The 25543-nt window shown below is 41.7% G+C and overlaps 1 protein-coding gene across 6 annotated transcripts in view; it reads right to left on the bottom strand.

Moving 5' to 3' along the window:
• The window catches only part of usp34 (ubiquitin specific peptidase 34), a 269588-nt gene that overhangs the window by 197478 nt on the left and 46567 nt on the right, over positions 1–25543 (bottom strand). For 5 of the 6 annotated variants that reach the window (XM_041211861.1, XM_041211887.1, XM_041211870.1 and 2 more), the window contains exons 5-11: positions 25339–25488; positions 9118–9185; positions 8757–8949; positions 6292–6353; positions 6000–6081; positions 5820–5912; positions 4160–4285 (exon numbers count right to left, since the gene is read on the bottom strand). In XM_041211861.1, the coding sequence (XP_041067795.1) occupies positions 4160–4285; positions 5820–5912; positions 6000–6081; positions 6292–6353; positions 8757–8949; positions 9118–9185; positions 25339–25488 (774 nt within the window). Of the gene's footprint in view, positions 1–4159; positions 4286–5819; positions 5913–5999; positions 6082–6291; positions 6354–8756; positions 8950–9117; positions 9186–25338; positions 25489–25543 lie in introns of those variants that run through there. The other variant, XM_041211894.1, reaches the window with a different exon arrangement.

The following is a 25543-nucleotide window of genomic DNA, read 5'->3' as shown; positions in this document are numbered from 1 at the left end:
GGAAAGGTACTAAGTTCGCCTATGCTAACCACATCTCTCTCTTTCACTTCGCAGGAGGACCACATAGCGAGCATGGAGCCTGGTGACCCAGCTGAATGCCTGATGGCCTATAGAGAGCAAAGACGACAGAGGAGAAAGCAACTGAGGCGCCTGGCCGGGCAAAGGCAGGAACTGCAACCTGAGGAAGAAGGGACTGCTGGGGCTCCTGCACGCGCTGCCCGGGAGCAACAACGAGCCGTGGCTGGTCAGCGCCTAGCGACACCCAAGATCTATAGAAGCCACCTATCATTCCTGCAGATGACCAAGAACCAGTGTCGCCGACGACTGTGCGTGTCTAGGGACCTGGTCACTCACATCTGCCACTTACTGCAGGGCTTGGCGCCAAAGGGAAATAGAGGGCATCCAGTGCCAGTGGCTGTAAAAGTGACCGCGGCGCTCAATTTCTATGTCAGTGGCTCCACAGGTGATCTCTGTGGGCTATCACAAGCCACCATCCACAAGTGCATCCATGAGATCACAGGTGCCATCTTCTCGAGGGCACATAACTTTGTACATTTTGCCCAGGACTGGGACAGCCAGGATGCAAGGGCAATTGGATTTGCCCAGATTGCAGGATTCCCACAGTTGCAGGGTACAGTCGATTGCATCCATTTGGCACTCAAGTCTCCATCGCTACACACGGTGAACTACATCAACCACAAGGGACTCCACTCACTGAATGTGCAGCTGGTATGCGACCACCAGAAACAATTCCTGCAGGTGTGAGCACGGTTTCTGAGGAGTGTGCACGACATCTACATCCTCAGTCGGTCATAGGTCCCTGGAGTCTTCCAGGGTCCACAGAAGCTACAGGGATGGCTCCTTGGAGACAACATCTACCCCGAGAGGCTGTGGCTGATGACACCCATGCAGCAGCCTCAGACTGCAACAGAGCGATGATATAATGAAGCACATGCTGCAGATCGCTACTTGGTGAAGCAGACCATCGGGATGCTGAAGGTGAGGTTCCAGTGCCTGGACCATTCTGGTGGAATGCTGCAATACAGTCTGCAGAGGCGTCATGCAAGGTCGTCGTCTGCTGCGCCCTTTACAACCTGGCGCTCCATTACATTCTGGCAGCAATGACAAGCACCATCAAGGTACAGGGAAGAGGCCCTGGACTGAGACACCTGCCTTTATCTTGTGCAGAAAGGTTTCATATCTGAGTGACAAGATCACTGCTCATCAGAACAATGGACCATAGGCTGGGAGACATTCTTGAGAGTTTACTGACAATAGTAAACAGTATGTACAAGTGATTAACACCATTGCACAGGGTGTGCAACTAATTGTCCTTAACTTTCCAAACACTGCCTCTATGTCTTGCTGCTCCCCGGACACCCACAGCAGAGGTGGAGGCAGCCTGCTGACTGCAACGCCCTGTCTGTGATGACTTTGGCGGGCATCCTCTGGAGGGTTGAACCTTGAAGGGCCCCAAACTGCTTTCAGGGTCCTGCAGTGTGGCAGTGGCACCCTCTTCGGCCTGTGAAGCTGGAACTGCTGAGGTCACAGGAAGAGGAGATTCAGATGGGCCAGACACTCCTGGAGTCACCTGGGTGGATTGGTCCAGAGTGTGCACCTATAATCCTCCTCCCTATGGGTGCCTGAGGGTCCCTGGCTGACTCTTTGAGGGGAAGGGGTAGCTGGAGTGAGACCAAGCTGCCTAGCACCCCTCTCGCATACACACTGTTGGAGGCCAACTATGGCGTCAGCAATGGAGTTGAGCTCATGCAGTAATGCAGGAGCGATGTCCTGGACCAATGTCTCCATGGCAGCCGCCATCCTACCAGTGTTGACTTCGGTGCATTGTCATGCTGGCGCTATCACCTCAGCCTGAAGGCAGACAGACCCCTTGCAATCTGAAGATTGCAGCAGACATCCTTTCCTGGTGTTCCCGAGCTTTCTTTTGCAGCTCCAGCAACTGTGATATGACCAAATCCAGAGGCTTGTCAACTGAATCAGACTCAGCAAATTTCTGGCCTCCGGCAGTCCCCCAAATGCCAGGGACCTGGGAAGTCCCTAACTCCGCCTGCTGTGGATCAGACAGCGTGATGTGCTCACCAGATTATGATCCCGTGTCTATTCCAAAGCTAGGTCCCACCGACGTGTGTGTCTCTGCGCTGATGGGAGTGTGGGTAAGTATTGTGATGGAACTTCAAGGAGGGTGCCTTCAGATTCCCCTTCGAAGGTTTCTTCGGGGCTTGATTGGAGGCCCTGGGTCATGGACTCTTGTTAGTTGTTTGGCAGATGTGCCTGTGAAAGCAAGGAGAAATAATTAGTGCATGGCAGTGGCCTATGCAAGAGGACACATCACTCACAGCATGGTTGTCTGGTGGATGTTGCACTGCTGGATCCTCACTTGGTACGGCAGCGCCAACCTCACCGTCAGCACAGGACTGGTCCAGATCCTCGCCGGCCAGCTGGATGGCTCTGTTTTCTAAGTCCGTGAGGACCTTGATTTCGGGCATTCCACCATTGGTCTGCAACCACTCTCCCTTGTTGTATGCTTGCTTGTCCTGCATGGATACAAGTGGAGAAAGTCTAAGCAGGACACCTGCTGGGCCAGATGCTATATGTGCCCGGCCCGTGGGGGTGGTGAGTGGTCCCATGGATGGGCTGAGGACAATGAAAGTGTGTGTGAGAGTGTGAATGCCCTTGAACTGGCATTGAGTGAGGGGCCTGTGGATGTGTGCTGGGTTTGTGAGTGGGAGAATTGAGAGTGATGAAAAGAGTAACTCACCCTGGCAGAAGGGAGGAGATCATGTATCCTCTTGTGGCAATAGGTAGCTGTCTTCTTCTGAAGGGCGTTGGTGCTGACCACTGCTGCCACCGCCTCCCAAGGCGGATTGGTCACATTGTTTTCTATCCTGCAGCCAGAGCAGGGGTACAGGACATCTCGGCAGGCCTCCACAGCATCCAGCTCGAAGGACCCGTCATTAAACTGTGGGGGGCTACTGTCTTTTTTTTTTTGCTGATCATGTCTCCTGGCCAGCAGTGGTGAGCTGGCAGCTGGCCTTTAAACGTGCCGCCCGGCATGATGCAACGGCAGGGTGATGGCGGGAGAGCGAATGAGAGCCTGCCCACCGAGGAAATGGCTCCCAGGAGTGCATAAACAATGAGGCGGATTTTGGTTGATATGATGTGAAAACCCGCCACCAAAAGGTAGGACGCCATTTTGGCAGCTTGCTACTGCACTTAGTGCAAATTTGGGAAAATTTCGCCCCCAGTTTCTCCATCACATTTGCTTTGATAATACCACTTTCCATTGTAGAGTTTCTGAGATGTCTTCCTTTCTCAAAAGGATTCCTTTTTGCAGCAGTAGACAAGACCTTCAGTTGATCTATCCTATTTCCCATGCTTCTGTTCTCACCCATTTCCTATGCCCCTACCCCCACTTCACAACTATAATGGATTCCCTCTTGTCCGCACACTTTTCATACTTTCGATTACCTTCTATCCTTTCTATCAGCTCAATAATCCTATCACCAAGCATTATGTCCCTTCCCTTCTGTGTTTTCTGAAATGGCCATTCCTTTCATGATATCCTGGTTCACTCTTCCACCACTTGTTGTCCTTCCTGTAGTGCCTTCATCCCATACCCATGTCCAGGCACCAAACACTCTTATGGTTAGAGGCAGCAACATGCATGTAGAAGAAATTAACATACTTAAATCAACTAGACAACACAGAGATCATTTGGCCCAACTAGTTTATGAAGGCTTTTATGCCCCAAAAGTCTCCTCCCCACCACTCTTCATCCAACCCTACCAGCATTATCTTCTATTCCTTTCTTCCTCACATGCTTTTCCAGCTTCCCCTTCCTGAAATGTATTTATATTGCTTGCCTCAACTACCCCTCATAGTACCATGTTCCATATTCTAACCGCTTTGTGCACAGCAAGGTCCCACAATAGGATAAATGACCAGATAATAAAATTTCCGGTACGACTGGTTGAAGGTCAAGCCACCCAGAGAACTCCATTGCTCTTGCTCATATAATAAAATTGTTTTCTGTTCATCTGTGTGGTCCGAGAGTGACAGCAAAAATGAGCAATATAGAAAGAGTGAAAGATCCATGTCTATTATAGAAATGTTGGACACATCCATGCAGGTGTCTTACCTGTTCTGTGTGCACACTTGGGTGAAGAGCAGATACTAGATTAAGAAGGTGACGGAGTGGTACAGGGTCCAGGTGCTTAATAAGAGAAGGGAACAAATCATGGATGTACCGACTACAGTGCTTCAACTGTGGGGGAGAAGAAAGAGAAAATGTGTCAAAAAGTTCAAACAAAATAAGAAGAATCAGTGAATGGCGATATTAGAGATGATCATGTGATTAAATATTACATGAGTTCCTCAATTCCCTCAAATTAATATTTTCAAAAAGCAAATAAGAAGGATAATTTTCAATTACCACTAAAAATAGCCCTTCGATCAGGTGATAGCATTGAGCCATTTTTCTAAATCTGGGACAAATATTGCACCTCTGGAGTTGGTGCAACATTAGAAATAAACAAACAAATACAGCAAATAGTTCCAGAAAAATATTGGTAGTAAGATCCAAAGCTCAAAAGCAACTGAGAAATTAGAGAGCAAACATTCATTAGAACCAAACCAAAATAAACCTAGAATGGCATGAAGGTATTGCCCAAAAGAAGTTAGAATTGAAAAGGTGATGGGAAAATTACAAAAGTTTCTTTTTAACCCAAACAATACATGACTTAGTGTTAAACTGCCAAACATATTTTCATATGTCAAACATATAAGAACATATATAATAAAATATAGACTCATGTGTTTACTGTCAAGCAGATCCTTTACTGGTAACAAACAATGTGAAAAACAATACTAAAAATGGATCTGGAAAAATGTCAATATATAACTGAAATGTTAATGTGGCCCTGCTGCCCACTGTACACAATTCTTGAGGTAATACATGTAGATCACCCACCTAGGAAAATTTAGTCCATTAACATTCCAAGATTACTTCATGACATTAAGGAGAAAGATTGCATGTGGGGACTCTCAATAAAGAAGCTAAGGCTAGGAACAGCTGGCCACAGACCTTGCCAGGCTCCTGGCTGGATAAAAAGGGGGTTATGAAAGATTTGGATCTTTCTGCAGTTCTGGTTTCTGAGGTATACCCTAGTAGGTTTGCGACATTTGCTGTCGAGAAGGGCACCAATCCAATCAGATGCAGATACGCATGAGAGTTGGAGGAATGGGAAATAGGCAATAGGATATCCTATGCAAAGGACAGTAATGGGTAATGCATTCCTCAATTATTCTTTTCAAACTATTCAAATACCGTAATGTAAGCCTCATCTGCCCAAATAAAATCATAAGTGTTACCAAATAGAGTCAGCTTTGACTTAGTGAATGTAATCCAAAGGGTCTTCAAAACTTTTTCCTTAGTGTTTGTATAAATATGCGCATACATGAGTGTGCAGGTGGGAATCTTTTATTAAAGGGAAAACCTTCACCTAAATTACACTAACATGTACAAATTAAGGCCAATTTTTAATGAAACTAAAAATTTAAATAACTTTTTAGTCTCTTAGTAGGTTTTGATGTTTGTCTAGTGATCCCATACAACATAGATATTAAAACTAAAACATTACCTGTGCAAGTTACTTACTTCAGAAATACCCTCCAAAGGAAACATTAAAATAGGTTTCTCAGTTTTTTCTTTAAAAATTTTGTGGCATTTGCATTCTACTTTACCCCCTATGGTTTAAGCAACAAAAGTCAACAACAGTACAAATTTAGTTCATTAGTACCTGTGCTGCTGCCCAAATACAGTCTATATGCTGTGTGCTAAGTCTTCCTTCTGCAGCCAGAAAGTTAAGGATGACTTGGCATTGTTTGATGATCTGCAAACCAATAATGCAAGATTTGAGAAAGGTAAAAACAGATTTTGCAAACTCATTGGAGGGGAAGAAAGAGCGTTCCACACAAACCTCAATGTGCAAATTTGGTCCAAAGATATGTTCAACAACACTATTATGAATTAGCCAGTCTGCTAGTTCTTTTGCAATTGACCTGTGTGACAGAAGATAAAGGGAAAAAGTTTACACAAAAAGTTTTCTTTCTTCTCCCTATTTTCCCACCTGCCCAGTACTGTATAATTGGTTTTCTTTCAGAATCCTCAGGGACATTTGGTTAGAAAACAAGCATAATTCTTTTTCCTCAAATTTGTATTTGATTTTAAGAGTCATCTCTCTAATAAAAGTTAAAAACACCATTACTTACGTTTCAGTGTCTGACACCAAAGATTCATTATTACAAACATCATTGAATGTGTGAAGTTGATTCTGTTGGGTGAAAAAAATGGAAATTGATTTTTCTAGTTTATTTTACAGCCACTTTGCACTGATTTGTAAATCAAAAACATAAGTTTATTGAAAAGGCAAAGTTCATTGATTAGTACAGCTGAGTCAAAGGGAAAGGGTATAAAGTAAGGAGTTCAATGGACAGCAGACTAGAAAGCAAAGCATTTCTTAAAAGAAATATCATAGTAGATCTTTCCCCATGAAGCATAATTCATCATAAACTGCAAATGCATTTTCTATCTATGACATGACAGTAGTATTGTAAAATGTTATTGAACATAAGCAAAGGAAAAAAACCTCAATTTAGGATTGAATATGGAAAAGCTCTCTATTCCTGTATCAGCACTACTTAAATTTTCATTAAAATACGGAACATGTTGAAAGTACATACGAACAAGGAGCAGGAGTAGGCTATTCAGCCCCTCGAGCCTGCTTCGCCATTTAATAAGATCATGGTTGATCTGATAGTAACCTGAAATCTGCAACCTACTTACCGCCGATAACCTTGCCAACCCCTACTTACCAAGAATCTATCCACCTCTTAAAAAGAAAGACTCTGCTTCCACCACCTTTTGAGGAAGAGTGCCAAAGACTCTCGACTCTCTGAGTGAAAAAATTTCTCCTCATCTCTGTTTTAAATGGGCGGCCCCTCATTTTTAAACAGTGACCCCTAGTTCTAGATTCTTTCACAACAGGAAACATCCTCTCCACCTCCACCCTGTCAAGGCTCCTCAGGATCTTATATCTTTCAATCAAGTCGCCTCTTACTCTTCTGAACTCCAGCGGATACAAGCCTAGTCTGTCCAACTTTTCCTCATAAGACAACCCACCCATTCCAGGTATTAGTCTGGTAAACCTTCTCTGAACTGCTTCCAATGCATTTACATCCTTCCTTAAATATGGTGACCAATACTGTACACAGTACTCAAAAAACAAGGAGAAACAAGATCCTGCTTATATTCTTATTTTAAAAAGGTACTTGTATTCCAGCTGAACCAATGCCTACTCTTCCAGGTTTTGTCAAATGAAATAGTTAGCTTTAATACTTAACATCTGCCATAACTTCCATGTAAGAATTGAAAAAAACCCTAGAAAAACAGAGTAAGGACCATTTAAGCCATTATTCCAGGGTTTACCCGCCTCTCTCACTGAATACATTGGTAGAGCAGAAGAACCCGAAAGTAATTCACTTCATTAACTTTAAACAATTCATCTGCTTTTATTTAAATTTTCATCAGACACTGAAATAATTTGGAAACCTTAATGTGGAAAGTTAGAACAGGTGTAGGTACAGCTTGTCAGTAACAATCAAGATAAACGATAATTGTACGTTGAAAATAGGCATAAGTGATTTGGATTCTGAAATCAGAAGTAAAATTTCAAAATTTGTGGACAACACTAAATTGCAAGGCTTAGTTAATACTGCACAAGACTTCTAACAAAATATAAAGATATTAATAAACTTTCAGAATGGGCATGTATTGGCAAATGAATTTCAATAGGCAAGTGTGAGGTGGTGTGATTTGGTAGGAAAAATAAGGAGGCCACACACTACTTGAAAAATAGGAATCTAAATGGTATAGATGAACAAAAGTACTTAGAGATACAAATACACAAACCAGTAAAAGTAGCAATACAGAACAATAAAGCAACAAAAAAAATGGAATTCATTTCTCGAGGGATGTAGTTGAAAAGCAGAGAAATTGTTAACCTGTATCGAACTTTAGTTAAACCACACCTGAATACTATGCACAGTTCTGATCACCATATTGTAAAAAAGATATGGAAACATTGGAGAAGGTACAAAAAAGATTCTTGAAGATGGTAGGAGAACAGAGAGAATATACTTATCAAGGAAGGCTGAGCTGGGGATCTTTACTCCAGAAAAAAGGCTGAGGAGTAAGCCATTAGAAGTCTTTAAGTTTATGAAAGGGTTTGATAAGGTAGATGAAGATGTTTCTGGAAGAAACCAAAATATAAAGATAGGCACTAATAAATCCAAAAGGGATTCAGGAGAAACTTTACCCAGAGTGGGTAGAATGGGGAACTCTTTACCAGAAAATATAGTTGAGATAAATAACATAAAAGTATTTAAGCGGAAGTTCAATAAACATGGATGGAGAAAGGGCTAGATAATGCTGATAGCGTTAGATGGGGTGGGGGTGGGGTGGCATGGAGGCTTGAATGGAGCATAAACACTTGAATGGACCAGTTAGGCTGTATCCGTGCTACAGATTCTATGTAATTCTAAATAAAAGCAGCATTTTTTAAAAGTAGCAAATTTTGGCACGAATAAAAAAATGCAACAACTAGCCAGAACCAATTGTATGTCACAAAAAGTCAGTTTTCAGTTAGCTAATCAACATTTACAAGCTGACAACTTACTGTAATCTGACTCAGTCCAGCCAACCTCATAGTTAGAGTTGGTGACATGAAGTACTTGAATGCAAGATCCAAACTTTCTTTGTCAAAACACAGTGCCGTATCCAAGGGTTCCTTAACCGTACTCCACATCAAATCAGCCATGTTGCGTGCTGCACTTTGCCGCAATTCCTGGTCTGAAAGTTTACACAAATACCTAGATTTGAACATGTAAAAGAAATGTAAACTAGAATTATTTTTTGAATATGAACCTTAATCTCTTTCCAAATAAAAAATACAAATTTTTGGTATATTTTTAGTGAAATGTTCAAAGATCAATTATGAATATAAAGCTATCCCAAATGTAATGAATCTTTTCACTCACCTTATAACATAAGTTCTAAAGGGTATAACATGCTGCATAACAGCAGGGATGTGTAACCATATCCTGATCTGTAACATAAATAAAACATAAGTACCGTCACAATTCATATCAAATCCTTCCCTAAAAGTACAATATTATTTTACAAGCACATCGGTGTTCTACCATGCTAAAAATATTAACTGCAATTTTCAACATCAAATAAAATAAAGACCAGTTGATGATTTTTGAAAGTGTAAGAAATCTTAGGCCAGAATTTGTTGCAGAAAGGCAACAAACTGTCACCTGTCAGTTAAGACTTGGTCTTGCCCATTTAATCTCAGTGATATTTTGTGCAGGGGAAGAGAGATGGAAACTGAATGGCACCCTCTGCAGGGCATCAGGAGCTGACCAAGAAAAAAATCTGACCTGATAACATGGCGAGTGAGGACTGTTACTTAGAGGCAAAAAAAAGTGTCCTGAAATTACAATAACTGTAGAAAGTTAGTTTAACTGCAATGGAACTTTTAATAAAAAGGCAGTGCATAAGCAGTTTTTAAAAAGCAGTGTTCAATTAATGTTGTGTTATTATTTATGTATCACGTGATTATTTTAATTATATTATTGTTGCTGCTTCCCTTAAATCATTTATTCAGAAGTCATTTGGGGCAGTTTGAAAACTTCAATTATCAGCCATGTCACAACTTTGTTTCCAGAGTAAAATATGCCCGATAATCTCAATTCTTATTTAGCTTTTCCCACTAAATATCGCACTTGTTTATGATGCTGCAATAAAAGTTCACTGTTAATCAATTTTGCTTTCCTGGGGAAGAGGATGGAATGAGGCATGCCGCCACTTTCACTGTTTTCCAAATAACTGAGCCACCAGCAACGCTTTAGCCACCCTAACCTTTGCAGCCATAGGGACAGCACAAACCATGGCTCCAGGAACATCTGGATTGTGAGCCTCCAGATCAGCAATTTCCACAGGCATCACATCTTGCTGCTTGAGGGACAATCCTTTCAGTATGGGGAAGTTGTGCTATGCACAGCAAACGACCATAATCCTCACCACTTTGCTAGGCGAGTACCGACCCACCCACAATCTGTTCAGGCACTGGAAACCTGATTTCAGCACCACTACCATGCTTTCCACTACTTACTGTATGCAGTTATACCTTTCCTGTGCAATACTATTTGTCCTTCAGTAGGAAGTCAGTGGCTAGGCCTCACCATCCAAGATCCATCAGGATACTTGCCATGCTCTGGTAAAGGAGTCATCCACAGTTGAGTGCTAATGCCAAAGGCATCATTTGCATTTCCCTAGTGAGCTGCATTGACATTTGAGATCCAGAATCAGGCATTGCAAATGTTCATCTCACTTAACAAATGGTACTCCTTCTTGATGATGTATGCAATGGTGCTTCAGACACATGGGTTCTGTCAACGGTTCCCTACGCTTTAGAGAATCCAACAATCCTGTGGAATGCCAAAGGTTTTGCCTTTTGCCATACTGGGGACATATCATAAGTAATGAAGTCAGAAGTCTTGCGAAACATAACGTGACCAGCTGATTGCAAACTTTCAGTGCATCTGGGCAATGTTGCAAATGCCACTACCTTCAACAGAAATGACCAATATGCATAAAATTTGAGGCATGTAGTTACCTTCAATGGCCACTAACAAAGCCCTGTGAGAGTTAAATGTGGCTCAAGGTCCTCTTTTATGTTTCTCAAAGATTGCAAAAAGGCAGTTTGGCGCAGTTGGGGTGGATAGGTATGCTGTATTCAGCTTTCACACTGAATATGGATACCCCCAAAAAAAATCAGAAAGCAACCAAGTAAACAATGCCAATCAGTAACCCTGAGTCATCAGTAAATAGGACGAATGGCAAGAAACCAAAAGCCAAGCCACCAGAAGGGTTAGTGTTGTCCACATATGGGAACCACAAAACCAGAGGTCAGGGAAGGGAACCAGCTGGAAACACTTCCAAAAAGGATCATTGGGAGAGTGCCAATATTTACAGGAAGACCTGAGACAAAATTTGAAAATGAGTGCTTTAAGTTTATGTTCAATTAGTCAATGCTGAGAGATTGTTTCCACTGGTTGGGGAGTCCAAAACATGAGGGCACAGTCTCAGGATAAGAGGCCCATGATTTGGAACGGAGATGAAGAGAAATTTCTTCATTCAAATGGTTGTGAACCTTTGGAATTCTCTACCCCAGAGGGTTGTGGATGCTCCATCATTAAGCCTGGGATAGACAGATTTTTAAGTCTCTCAGGGAATTAAGGGATATGGGGAGCTGGCAGGAAAATGAATTGAAGCCCAAGATCAGCCATGATCATGTTGAATGGCAGAACAGACTCAACAGGTCATATGATCCACTCCTGTGTTCTTGCGTTCTTATTAAGCTCCGCATCAATTGAAATTTATCCCCATCAAAATAAATGATCATTAGTCATCTGCTGCCATATTACTGTAATTTTCATACTACAAGTATTGCAAAGCATTTTCAGATGGCCATCAATGTTTAAGTAGCAGCAGTCGTCAGCGATATGATTCCCAAGGCAACTGTCATTTCCTGTTTTGGATCACCTCCCGTATGGAATTTCAAGCTCAGTGTATTTTGCGCCAGGTGTGGTAAAGTGCCAAGTTAAAAAAGTACCTAAGTTCTCCATTGGCCCATTCAATAATTTACAAATTGGGTATGCAATATCAGCAGAAAACTATCTTACAACTTGCATCCACATAGTGCTGTTAGCGAAACGTTACGGTGCTTCACAGGAGGGTTAATAAAATTTGACACCAAGTCACAGGCGGTGGTATAAGGTCACTTGCCCAAAGGTTTGGTCAAAGAGGTAGGTTGTAAGGAGCATCCTCAAGAAAAAGAAAAAGTAGGCGGCAGAGAGTTTTAGAAAGTGAATCCAGAGATTAGGGCCAAGGCAGCTGCATTGGGGGAGCAATGAAAATCAGGGAAGTGCAAGAGCTCAAAGTTGTACGAGTGCGGTGATCTTGGAGGATTATGGGAGGTTACAGAGAATTTGGGGGGAATTGGGCAGACGATGCAGGGTGGCCATAGAGCAGGCTTGTCCAACACATGGCTCACAGGCCACGACCCGACCCACCAAGCCACGCCCCTGTATCTGGTCCATGAAGACACTGTTCAAATTACAGTTAAGTTCAACAAAGGGTGCTGCAAGAAGCTGCTCCTCCAATCACAGGCTGTTTCTCTCCCATGTTTGCTGTTGATAGGCTCATCAGTGAGCCTAGAAGCAAATTTGGGAGAGAAACAGTTTCTGATTGGAGAACCAGCAAGCAATGTGAAGGTGAATGGCTTCTCTTTTGTTCTCTCAGCCTTTGGCTGTGGTCTCTTTCACGGTCCCATTAGGTGCCCGTCCCCTAAAGGAGCAAGCACTGCGGTCAAGGTAGCAGAGGCCACGAGGAACAACAATTGCAGCAACAGCGCCAGTCCAGCCCCCTGCCCGCACAGGGCAGCTGGAGTCCCAAGCAGAGAGGAGTGAGGAAGAGTGTCTTTTCACAGGCTCCTGAATACCTCTTCGGCGGCACGATGTCCAAACTTCCCGGTTGGTTGTGTGAGTGAGACTGTGTGCGTGGGTGCAAGCGACAGCATGAACCTTGAGATTGAGTGTGGACCGGGGAGAGACACACATCCTGCCCTCCTCTCTCCCCAAAAAGCTACCACAAAGTAGGCCGAGAGAAGGAAAACCCAGGGTGAAAGGCAACCCACTTTCGACCCCCGCTTTTGTATGAATTCCACCGAGGCCAACAGTGTGCGCCACCCGAGGCGAATGCATGGTCAGTGTTAGTTAAACCCAACACCTTAACTCAGGCCTGGTCCCCACCCATTCCCTGGTGACCAGAACCTGGGACCTAATCTGTTTCTCTAACTCTTCTTAAGTGAAAAGGCAAACAAGATTTTATTGGATAACTTCTGCTTGGCACTTTTCAATGGTCATTTTTATTAATACTATATTTTAAAATTATCAATTTAGTGCTTTGACATTAATTTTTTTTAAAATTCATGTTTAATGGTGTGCCAAGCCTTATCTTGCTGAAACTTGCTCATCGGCCCCTTCAGTTAGGAAAAAATTTAATTGTGGCCCCTCTACGTGAAAAGGTTAGGCAAGCATGCCATAGAGGGATTTGAAACCAAAGGGGGAAAACAGTGTGGTGCCACATTAGGAGTCAATTTAAGTCAGCAAGCATAGGGACAACATGTGCACCATGTTGTGTCACAATGTGCGCAGATTGGGACTTCCATTTTAAAGGGAGCCCTTACTAAAAACACTGAGTACCAATAGAAGACACTATATGTCCCGATTTTATCAACATGAACCCAATTCTATCATTCCAAACAAATCCCAATATGTCAGAAAAAGGGAAAAATGAACACATCCCAAATTACTCCACTTCTATCAAAACAAGTATCTCACAAACACAAATAAAGTTTTGACGTTACCTCAAAATAGCTTCAAAGTATCTTCCTGACACATTAACCTCAAACCTAACTCATTGATCAAGTGCCCTAAAATAGGAGTGTCAAGTTTTTCAGCCATTAAGGGCTGCAAAGGTATATACCATGAAGCCTCAGGCCTCACAAAGTTTCAAAGAACTTTTTCCAAACCTACAGGACTACAAAACTAATTTAGGCAAACCGCTGAATAAAAATTAAAAACAGACACGTGATCGGGCTTCAGGAACCTGAATGCCAGGATTCAGGTGGCTGAGCTTGGACACCGTGCCCTAAAATGCAGGCAATTCAAATAAAGACATCCTGCTGTTTATCCATTTTAAAACTATTTTTCAATCAAAGCAATACCAGCCTTATCCTCAATGAGTAAAATAATTAATTAATTTCTGGACAAAGCATACACCCCAGTTTTCTCCCCTTATCATCTTTCTTGCACCATGTTTTCTTCCTCATTGAAACCTGCTCTTTCATGTTTTCACTACTCCAGGCTGGTTCAGATTGCTAGTTCCCATTAAAACTACAGTTTTACCCTATTACTCTACCAAATGTGATCCAATTAAAGCTTATAAAATTATTAAGGGGCTGGATAGGGTAGATACTGAGAAAATGTTTGCCCTGTGTAAGAAATCTAGATCACAGGGTCATTGTCTCTGAATAAGCGGCCAGCCATTTAGAGCTGAGATGAAGAGCAACTTCTTTCTTCAAAGGGATACTCAGTCATTGAGTGTGGAACTGTCATGTGCTTGTCAAACATTGTAGAAACCACAGGTTTCCTTCCTTGCAGGACATTAAATGAATCAGATGCAATTTGCTACAGTGGGATTTGAACTCTTCACAATTGCTTGTCTAGTATTATAAACAGTGGTATAACCTCTGCTATTGCTGGAAAATGCAGGTAGACAACAATTGAGCATATGGTAAATCTGAACTGCAATGCCCTTCATTGCAAATAACCTATCCCACTTTATCTTGAGTCACACGAAGAACGGGTGAAATACTGGAGGGCTGCCAGTATCTGTAGAACTTTACCCTAGTTAAAAAAAACATTAGAATTTTAAGGGGAATAGGAATAAAAGTTTAAATAAATATCGGTGAACAACATTCTCTTATCCGTATCGCATACAAAACAGAGTTTCAGAGATGAAGAGAACACTCCTGTTTATACAAAATTATAGAATATTTTGTTACACCAACTCTTTGCCTTTAAATTCCAATCTTGTTTTGGGCATGAACAAAAGAGCATCGCTGGCTGACTTTTTTTCTCCCAAAGACACATTACACACAAAGACTGCAAAATGTAATAAGTAATCCATCTCCAAAACTTAAGCAACCATCTAAACAGAAATAAAACCAAGCCTTTGCCCTCACTGGCAAACTACAGGTCAGCTGAACTTTGCTATAATTTTCCTCACAAAATCTGGTAACTATAGTTCAGCATGTTTAGCTTTCTCTTAATTGGTGTACCAACAGTTGCTAAGTAACAAGCCTGTACTGTAGTCTATTATAGTACCTTTGCGGATAATATCATAATCATAGCATTGCTTTACACAATCTGTGGTGCTTTCTTTCAAAAATCAATTCTGTGTTCACTTTCAAATGCAGACTTGCAGCCTACTTTTTGAGTATTAGATTAGCCTGTGTTTACTTCAGAAGATCTCATTTCACTACGAAATTAAGACAATCAATTCAAGTACTCATAAAACTCCAGTGACACAGAAATTTTACTAAAGAATATTCAGCTTGGACAGGAAAGCTGCATTTGAAACAATTACAAAAACAATTCATGATATTAAGATAACAACTAGCCCTGCTATGACATCTAACACTTAGGGGATGGGGATACTCGGTAATCTGTCTTGTATTTTGATTGTAGTTTAAATTCCATATACAAATTAAAATGAGCCATCCAAATAGAAAAGCTTATTAGGTCACTGTAATTTCATATTTTTTGTTCATTCTCTAGCATTGGACACCATTGCCTATCCCTAGTTGTTCAAGGTGCTTGTATTGGTCTGCCTTCTTGAAACACTCCAGTTGGTGTGGCATGGGTGTCATTAGGTGGGTGGTTCTTGGATTATTATATGACATAAGGGTGGAGACATTCGCTGCTATTGAGGGCCACAGTGGCACTACAACTTCTGGCACTAGTGCTGAAAACCAGGTTGCAGTGTGCCTCAACGAGCTCCAGAGAAGAATACGCTGATAATCCTGCCGAGCCGCTCCATAAAGCAACAGGACCCTGTAAATTGACAATTTGGAATGAGGGCAACAAGTTGCACAGATTTTCACTATTTTTTTTGAAAGCTATTAGCTAGCACAGAATCTGCTTGGAAGATTCCACAATATAAATGAACTTAACCTGAAGCACCTTTCCACAAATACATCTAAACAGGCAAACAATTTCCATACAGCAATATTTTTCGCAATGCAAACCTCCAGATTTCTAGGGCGTTCCTTTTTGAAGTTTAATACCCAATGTTTTAAAAATGCATTGTAAGGAGCCTTTGTAATGTAGCAAACTCTCTGCTGTAAAACACAGACACATTACCTGTGATAGCAGTGGGAATCAGGTACAGATGTAACTGACATCAAACTCTCTTTAAAATGAATTAAATATTCTCATACATAAAGCACTCATACTTTAATTTTGTACAATTGCTTCCTGACCACCTGTACACTAATCTGTACACTGGATTTCAAGTTATACGACACTGCCTAAACCCAAGAGACTGGATTCTTCATTTGACTTGTTCCGAAATATTTTTCCAACAATCCAGCGATTGTAGATGCTCAAAGTGTACAAGGCTTGGAGCTGATGCTGAGTATGTGGGATACTCATTGCCTTAATTTTTGCCATACCCAACTTTATATTTATAGCAGTCTGGGGAGAAAACCAATGTGCTGTGATGGTTTTTCTCTGCTTTATACCCAGCTACGTTGAGAGTCTAATATTCTCATGGCGAGTTGGCTCCCAGAATTTAGAAGCGGTGCCTGGGTTAAATAAAGCCGTTCCAACTGCTTCTGCATAGTCCTGGTGTCACAGTAACAGCAAGGTATTCAAATACAGCATCTTTTGTTATGACCAGGTGAGGAGTGAACAGGCTCCCCTCTATTTAACCTTCTTGGTTGGTTACAACAAAGATTTAAATATAATTTTCATGAGGATATGCCTTTTCTAAATTAAAATGCATTTAACTATTTATGCCATGAGCAATAAGGAGCCAACCAAACAAGGTTTTCCTGAGTCAATGAAAGAGCAAATTTATTAAACACTAAGCCTGAGAAAAGAAAAGAAAAATGCGACATCACACACACAGGTATTAGAAATAAGGGAAGTTAGAATCCAATAAAAAGAGTTAATATACAGTTAAATGTCCTTTGATTTTCCCTGACGCATAGGTTTTAAACATTGTGGCTGATTTAGGTCAGCTGGTTCCTTGGATGCAGTCAGACGTAGATGATGTTGCAATTATTAAGAGATCCCGGTTCGCTGATAGGTTTCTGATAGTTAACTTCTCGAACTGGATGACACACTTTTTCCAAAAGAGGGAGGGGGAGGGAACACAGCTTTTCAGCCAGTTTCCTCTGCTGAAAATTTTCTTGACACTCCCTGTGTCACTTTCAATCTCTCTGCAGTGGCTGCAGAATAATAGCCTGTTATACTTCACCCATTTTGGGTGGGTCTGTCTATGGAAGCCATTGTTTCAATATCCAGCACATTGCATTTTAGTGTTTAATCCTTAGACAGTGATGAGTTTTGATAGGTCTCTGAATTTAGGGAAATGTCCTCCTCTTCACAATTCCCTCAGGTAAGTTGTTTGCTTTTTCACCTTCACTTTGGAAAGATGGCCTTGTATTTTTAAGTAGTTTGTTCTGTCTCATTTCAAATTGTAAAACATCCAGTCATTTGAAAGCTGAAAAGTCATATTTTCAAAAATGAAGGGCAAATGCCTTGTGACACTGTCACTAAAGGACAAATCCATTTTTTAAACATGCTGCTTAAGGTGGTTACATCTGGACAGACATCTGCTGGATAGTAGAAACCCGTCACAGTTTGGATCTTAAATCTTTACAATGGTGAGGGTGAAAGAGAGGAAAGAATGGAACAAAATGAAATGACTCATTCTCCTTTCCTCCACAGAAAGAATCATTAACCTCAAGCAGTTCCTCCCTTGTGTCCTTTCTGTCCCTAGGTGTCTCTGGGTCTGGTCTTTCAGTGTCTCCCATCTGTCTCTGGGCCTACCCAGATCTGCACGTGTCCCTCCAAGTCCATGCTTTGCGTATATCTGTTTGTCTGTCCCAGTGTGTCCCATATGTGCAAGTGTGTCCATGTGTAGGAGCTCTTTCTCTCTCTCCCTCCATGTATCTGGTCTGTCCTTGTGCGCGTCTATCTCGCTCTGTATTTTGGATCACTCCCTCAATATCTTTCACTAGGCAATCATAGTAAAATTGAAGTCAATAAGAATCAGGGGGCAAAAAAACACATCTCTGGCTGGAATCACATCAGCTCAATGGTAGATAATTGCAGCTACCGGAAGCTAATCATCTTAGCCCAAGGACATCACTGCAGGAGTTCCTCAGGACTATGTCCTAGACCCAATGACCTTCAGCTACTCCGTCATTGATTTCCTTCCATCAAGGTCAGGATTGGGGAGAGTTGTTGATGATTTTCAGTTTTCAAACCTATTCAGAAATATCAGGTAATGAAACAGTCCAGGTATGCATTCAGCAAGACCCAGACAACATCCAAACTTGAGCTGTTAAGTGATAAATAACATCTGCACCACACAAGTTCCAGACAATGACCATCTTCAACACAAGAAAATCTAACCACCTCTCCTCACATTCAATGGCATTACCAATGTCAAATTTCCTCACCATCATCATCCTAGGGGTCACCATTGACCAGAAACCTAAGTGGACCAACCACACAAATAATTTTGCTACAAGAACAGGTCAGAGGTGGATATTCTGTCATGAGTGATTCACCTCTTGAGTCCCCAAAGCCTTTCCACAACCTACTGGCACAAGTCAGGAGTGTGATGGAATACTTTCCACTTGCCTGGATAAGTGCAGCTCCAACATCAAAGTTCGACACCACCCAGGAAAAGCAAACAGCTCAAACAAAACCCAATCATCTTAAACATTCACTCCCACCATCACCACAGCAACATGGCTGCAGTGCATACCATATATAAGGTTCATTCTAACAACTTGCCAAGGCTGCTTTGACAGTATCCTCCAACCTGTGACATCTATCAACTGGAAGGACAAGGGCAACAGACACATAGGAGCACCACCGCCTCCAAGTCACACACCATCCTGATTTGGAAATATATCACTGTTCCTTTATTATTGTTCGGTCAAAATCCTGGAACTTCCTATCCAACTGCACTGTACGAGTATCTTCACCACATGGACTAGCGTAGTTCACAGTGGTGACCTACACCAATTTCTCAAGAGCAACTGGAGTTGGGCAATAAATATTAGCCCTGCAGCGATACCCACATCTTACAAATGATTGAAAATAAAAGTGCAACCCGCTTTCACAATGAAAATATCTAATGGCATCTTCAAGAACAACAAGTACTCAAAGAAATGTACACCCCGCTTACCAAATATAACATACATAACGTTAGCTATTAAAGTTCACTTAGGAACAAGATAAGTAGAGTTGCTTAGGTTGAGGAACTAAGAGACACGAGACTGACTCTCAGCTCCAGAGTCACCACTGCCAGGAAGATGTCAAGGTGACATGACTATTCGTAATGTTGAAATATCCCGTAGTAATTTATGATGTGGAATTTGACATGAAGTCAGGTTTTATAGACAGGAAATGCAAGATTTAATATATTACGAACAGACTTCCAATCGAATTATACAGCCACAAGTCAAGGCTAAGCAGCATCACACAATGGAAATATAAAAGTAAGGATGAGTATAAATTATTTTATCCATCATTATAATGGAAACTGCCTATACCAACTTGTCATACTGTAATTACATCCTCCCACCATTGGTGGTGATGTCACAATTGTGACTGTGCAGTGCCACAAAGAGGAGCAGGTGAAATTGCATGACAAGAAACTTACACAGGCAGTTTCCATTCAAATATTGGGCATAAGAATTCATAAATGTGAAAGATTGGCATAAAATGCACACAAGCAAGATCTTTACCAAGATGCAAGATCATTAGAGAGCACAAAGAGATAGGGAATGAAAGAGAGAGAGATGGGTTTTGTAATAGCAGTGAAGGAATTGCATTCACTGCTGGCCTCGAAGAAAGTACACAGAAATCTAGCTCTCTCATGGTGCAGAATCCCTTCACAACAGTGGTTTCAATCTGGCGCCAAGTAAAGGGGATTTCCAGGCGAACAACAGCAGTGATGGCAGCAAGCATGGCAAGCTGTTGATCACACTGAAGTATTGTCAGAAACAAACCAGGAAACTTAAAGCACCCTTTTTAATTTTAATTTCAAATTTCAGATAGCAAAATAAATAATTATAATTGCATTAGGATAGAATCAGAAATACTGTAAACAAACTTAAAAAAATTAAAAACCTGGATTTTTATCATAATGGGGAAATTTGACATTCCACAAATTTAAATTTGCTTTTCAGGGCTATTGAGGGGGTTTTAGCAGCAACTGTGAACTTATTACGTCTTTAAAATCCCAGTTACACATTATTCAACATTTTACAACATTTTCAAGGGTTTTTAAGAGCAAGACTAGGTGTAAAAGGTGGAAGTTTTCGTCAATTCACTCACTGCTTCAGGATTGCACTTGGGAATGGGGTGTGTCCACTACAACACCGTTCCCTCTGCAGAAGCATAGAATCACTGAAACGTCCAGACTTGTACATGATTCTTCACATATGCATACTTCCAAGGCTGCTGCCAAGTTCAGTGGCATAATGGTAGTGAACACTGACAATTTTGCTATCATCATAGCTTGGGCTTTGCAGTGGTAAAGTCAGAAAAGGTTAAACAAATGTGTGATATACAGCAGGGAGCTATGATTTAGATCCGACTCGACATTGCACACCTGATTGAGTTATGATCAAAGATGGAGATTACAAACTGTATTCTACAGATTGTACAAGATGATCCCCCTCCCCGACAAGTTTCTAAAATGTAATACCTTATAGGTTTACATGTTCTATGCGAGAGACGACAAGAGAACAATTAATTACTTAGAATTGTGTACTCTGAAGAATGAGTGAATTAGTATAAAGTCATAGTTATTACAGCACAGGAGGCCATTCAGCCCATCAAATCCATGCCCACTCTCTCTAGAGAGCAATTCAGTCAGGCCCACTCTATCCCTGTAGCCCTGTAAGTTTATTTCCCTTAAGCGCCAATCCAATTTCCGTTTCAAATTACTGATCGTCCCTCCTTCCAGCACTCTCATAGGCAGCGAGCTCCAGGTCATTACCACTTGCTGCATAAAAAAGTTCTTCCTTATATCCCCCCTGCATATCTTGCCCAAAAGCTTAAACCTATGACCCCCTAGTCCTTATACCATCAGCTAATGGGAACAGTTTTGCTTTGTCTACCTTATCTAAACCCATCAAAATCTTGTACACCTCTATCAGATCTCCCCTCAAACTCATGTGCTCCAACTAAACCTTGAAGCTAAATTTCCACATACCTGAAATCTCCTCTGCACCCTCTCAAGGACTCCCACATCCTTCCTAAAATATGGTGGCGAGGATTCGATGTAATACTCTAGTTGCAGTCTAACCAGAGTTTTATAAAGGCACACCATAACTTCACTGCTTTTATACTTAATATTTCTCATAATGAAGCCCATGATCCCATACATTTTGCTAATTATTCTCAATAAGTCCTGCCATTTATAAACTGTTTGTAATAATACAATTATCCAAATCATGAAATAATACTCCTAAATTACAAAAATATAAAGCGTTTGGATTTAAACTTTGAATTATAGAATTTAAAAGCAGAGAAGGAGCCCATTTGACCTACCACACCTTGGCAGCTCTTTAGTAAAGCAATCCAAAGCTAATCCCACAGTTTCATTCTCTTCCGTCGTTTACCTTAGAGTCATAGCTATTACAACACAGGAGGCCATTCAGCCATCAAGTCCATGCTGGCTTTCTGTAGAGGAATCTAGTCAAGACCATTTCCCCACTCTATCCCCCTAACCCTCCAAGTTTATTTCCCTCAAGTGCCCAAAACTTTAAATCTGTGAGCCCAAGTCCTTGTACCATCAGCTAATGGGAACAGTTTTGCTTCTTTTTCTACAAATATTTATCCCGTTTTCCCTTAAAAATATGCTTTCCTCCCTCAGCCTCTGCATCAAGTGACTTCCCTAACCTCAGTGATTTCAACATCCACCTCAATTCATCATGCTTTTTCTCCTGACAACCCACCCTTCTAATCTCCCTTAATCTCTCCACCCATAAACTCTCAAACCCATATTCACAGGCACCCCTTGACCTTGCATCTCACACATTACTCCCATCACGTCAATCACAGATAAGGCCATCTCAGGTCACTTCCTTGCATCACTCTCCATGCTTCTCTCACTTTGCCCTCCTAATTCTACTTCTTTCTGTGCCCGCCCCTTGAAAAACTCTCTCCCAACTCGCTTAAAATTGACCTTTCAAAATCTCAACTGTTTAGACTTCAGCCTTCCATTCACAATGATATTTCTGCAGCTACTGATCTGCTCAACCATACCCTCACCTCCATGTTTGACTAGACCATTACTCTCTCTCTCACCTTGGCTGTTGCTTGGTACTGCCTCAACTCTGCTCTCAAATGCAAGGGATGCAAACTTGAACAGATCTAGCAGACAACTAGTTTAGCCATTCACTGCAAAGCCAGATCTGAATGGACTACATAAAGCACCACTGGGCTCTGCTCTCATCTGCTAAAACTGCTCACTATTTCAGGATCATCCTAGAATGCAAAGCTCACTCCCAGCTTCTTTACTCTGTGGCAAAACATTCTCTTAAATCCCTCTTCCTCATCTCCCCAACCCTCACCTCCAACAAGTGCAAGGAACTCATGGACTTCTTCATCACCATGATTAAGACCATCTGATCAGCTGCATCTGTTTTCCTTCCTTCCCCTAGTCCACAAAGCCAAAATTCCTCCAAGATTCCTTCCTGCCCGAGCCCTGAACTTGCAATTTTTCCAGTTTCTCACTCAACTCCCCTCTTCCCCTCTGAGCTCATCTTGTCCACTAGACTTACTTTGTACTCAATGACACTCTTCCCATTAAACTGTTAACCACCCAACTTCCCTTCCTAGCTCCCATTATGGCTGACACCATTGAAGACTCCCTCTCCACAGGCACTGTGCCCCTTTCTTTCAAATCTGCAGTTATCACCCCTCACCTCAAAAATACCCTTAACTCCTACATCCTTACAAACCACCACCACATCTCTATCCTCCTCTTCCTCTCCAAATTCCTTGAACATGTCAGCAACTTTCAAATCCATGCTCATCTTTCCTGGAGCCCTATACCGGAATCCTTTCAGTTTCCACCCTTGCCACAGCCACTGTGGGTCACTGAATATATTCAAGGCCGAGTTAGACAGATTCTTGAACTACAAGGGAGTCAAAGGTTATGGGGAACAAGCAGGAAAGCGGAGGTAAAGGGCACAATCAGATTAACCATGATCTTATTGAATAACAGAGCAGGCTCAAGGGGCCAAATGACCTACTCCTGCTCCTGTTTCTTGTGTTCTTACATACCAAATTTCTCTCAATGTCACAAATGACTTCCTATGTACCCCTCCCTATCTTTCTCAACCTGTCTGAAAGCTCTGACAAAGCTGACAGTACTATTGTCCTCCAACCCCTCTCCAGTTTTGTCCAGTTGAATGGGATCGCAAACATTCTTATCTATCCAGGCACAGCCAGAGAATCACTTGCAATGGCTTCTCTTCCTGCTCTCGCACTGTCACCTCTAGTATCCCCCAAGAATCTATTCCTGGGCCGTTCCTATTTCTCATCTACAAGCCACCCCTCAGCAACATCATCTGAAAACAGCTAGAGCTTCCATATGCATGTTGACACACTCAACTCTCTCAACCACTCCACTGTTCCAAAAATAGCAAACAATTGTCTGACAGCTCCAATTAAGTGCTGGGAAAACCAAAGCCATTGTCTTTTGTACCTGCCACAAACTCCATTCTTTAAACAGCAATTCCATCCCTCGCCTTGGCCACTGTTTGAAGCGGAATCAGACAGTTCACAATGTTCGTATCATATTTGACTCAGATGAACTTTTGACCACATATTCGTACCATCACTAATACTGATTATTTCACCTCTAACATTGCATGATTTCACCCACATCTTAGTTGATCTCCTGTTGAAACCCTCATCCATATATTTGTTACCTTTAAACTTGAATATTCTAACACCATCTTGGCCAGCCTCCCATGCTCTTCCCTCTGCAAATTTGAGGTCATCCAAAACACCGCTGCTGTATCCATACTCACAATAAGTCACATTCACCCATCACTCCACTGCTCACTGACCTACATTGGCTCCTAGATAATCAAGACATCAATTTTTAAATTCTCATCTTCGTTTTCAACCTTTTCCATGCCTTCATCCTTCCCTAACTCTAATCTTTTCCAGCCCCACAACCCCCAAGATCTCTGTGCTTTCCAGTTCTGGACTCTCGAGCATCATTAATTTTAATCACTCCGCTGTTGGTGGCCTTCAGATGCCAAGGCTCCAAGTTCTGGAATGCCCTCCCTAATTCTCTCTGCTTTGCTGCTTCTCTTTCCTTGTTTAAGAGGATCCTTAGAACCTACCTCTTCAGCTCTGATATCGCCTAATGTGGATCCATGGCAAATTTTGTTTGATAGCACTTGAATATATTCAGTGACCCACAGTGACTGTGGCAAGGGTAGAAACTGATTGAAAGGATTTCGACATGGGGCTCCAGGAAAGATGAGCATGGATTTGAAAGTTAACGATGTGTTCAAGGAGTTTGGAGAGGGAGGGGAGGTTAGAGGTGGGGTGGTGGTTTGTAAGGATGTAGTTAAGGGTATTTTTAAGGCGAGAGGTGATACTGCAGATTTGAAAGAGAGCAGCATAGTGCCTATGGAGAGGGCGTCTTCAATGGTGTCAGCTAAAATGGGAGTAACTTGTGTAAAATATGCCCGAGACATATTACTTTGTTACAGGTGCTATGCAAATATGAGTTGTTGCTGTTGCCTGTGGCAAAGCAACTCAAGCTTCAACAATTCCGTGTAAAGACATCTCTCCTAAATTCACTCCATTGGGAGATAATTTTAAATTGAGATTTCTTCATCGTTTCTCTAAACAGATATAAAAAAGTGAATAGGGGAAGACTATCAAACGCTTCATAAATTTTAGAAAGATATTAAATCTTTGCTTAACCACCCATGTTCCAGTGGTTTGAGTCCCAGTATGTTGAGTCTCTCCTCAATTATATTCCCCAACACAATCCTGCTAAGCATACACTGTACGTTTTCCATGACATTACTGTCCTTTTTATAAAAGGAACCAAAAAGTGCACATATACTCTTCACTGTGGTCTACCCAATGCTTCAGACAAATTCATAACTACTTCTTTACTCTTGTACTGCAAGCCCCCTTCCCAAAATGTCACTGGCCTTTACACAGCCCCAGCTTCTTGCCTATGGATTTATAGGGAGGAATGAAATTTTGATACATTAGTCAGCTAGCTAGCTGGGTATTTAATACAATTAAAGTAAAAAAATGTTCACTACTTACATTGGATACTATTGTAATAAAAGCATGTGCTATTGGAAATGGAAGGGTTTCAGGCATTCCATATTCAAAACAATCTTTCATAAGTGATAGCCCATTTTTCCCACAAAAGAGGCAGACATAACGAAGCAAGTGCAAAGGTACTTCCACATCCTAAATAAATGACAAAAGAAATGCAAATAGTTACGACTGTGGTCACTACAAAGGA

Source organism: Carcharodon carcharias, chromosome 2 (genome assembly GCF_017639515.1).
Source record: "Carcharodon carcharias isolate sCarCar2 chromosome 2, sCarCar2.pri, whole genome shotgun sequence".
In the NCBI taxonomy this organism is placed as follows: domain Eukaryota; kingdom Metazoa; phylum Chordata; class Chondrichthyes; order Lamniformes; family Lamnidae; genus Carcharodon; species Carcharodon carcharias.
Note: the sequence above shows the minus strand (reverse complement) of the source record. Positions and strands in the feature narration are given on the sequence as shown.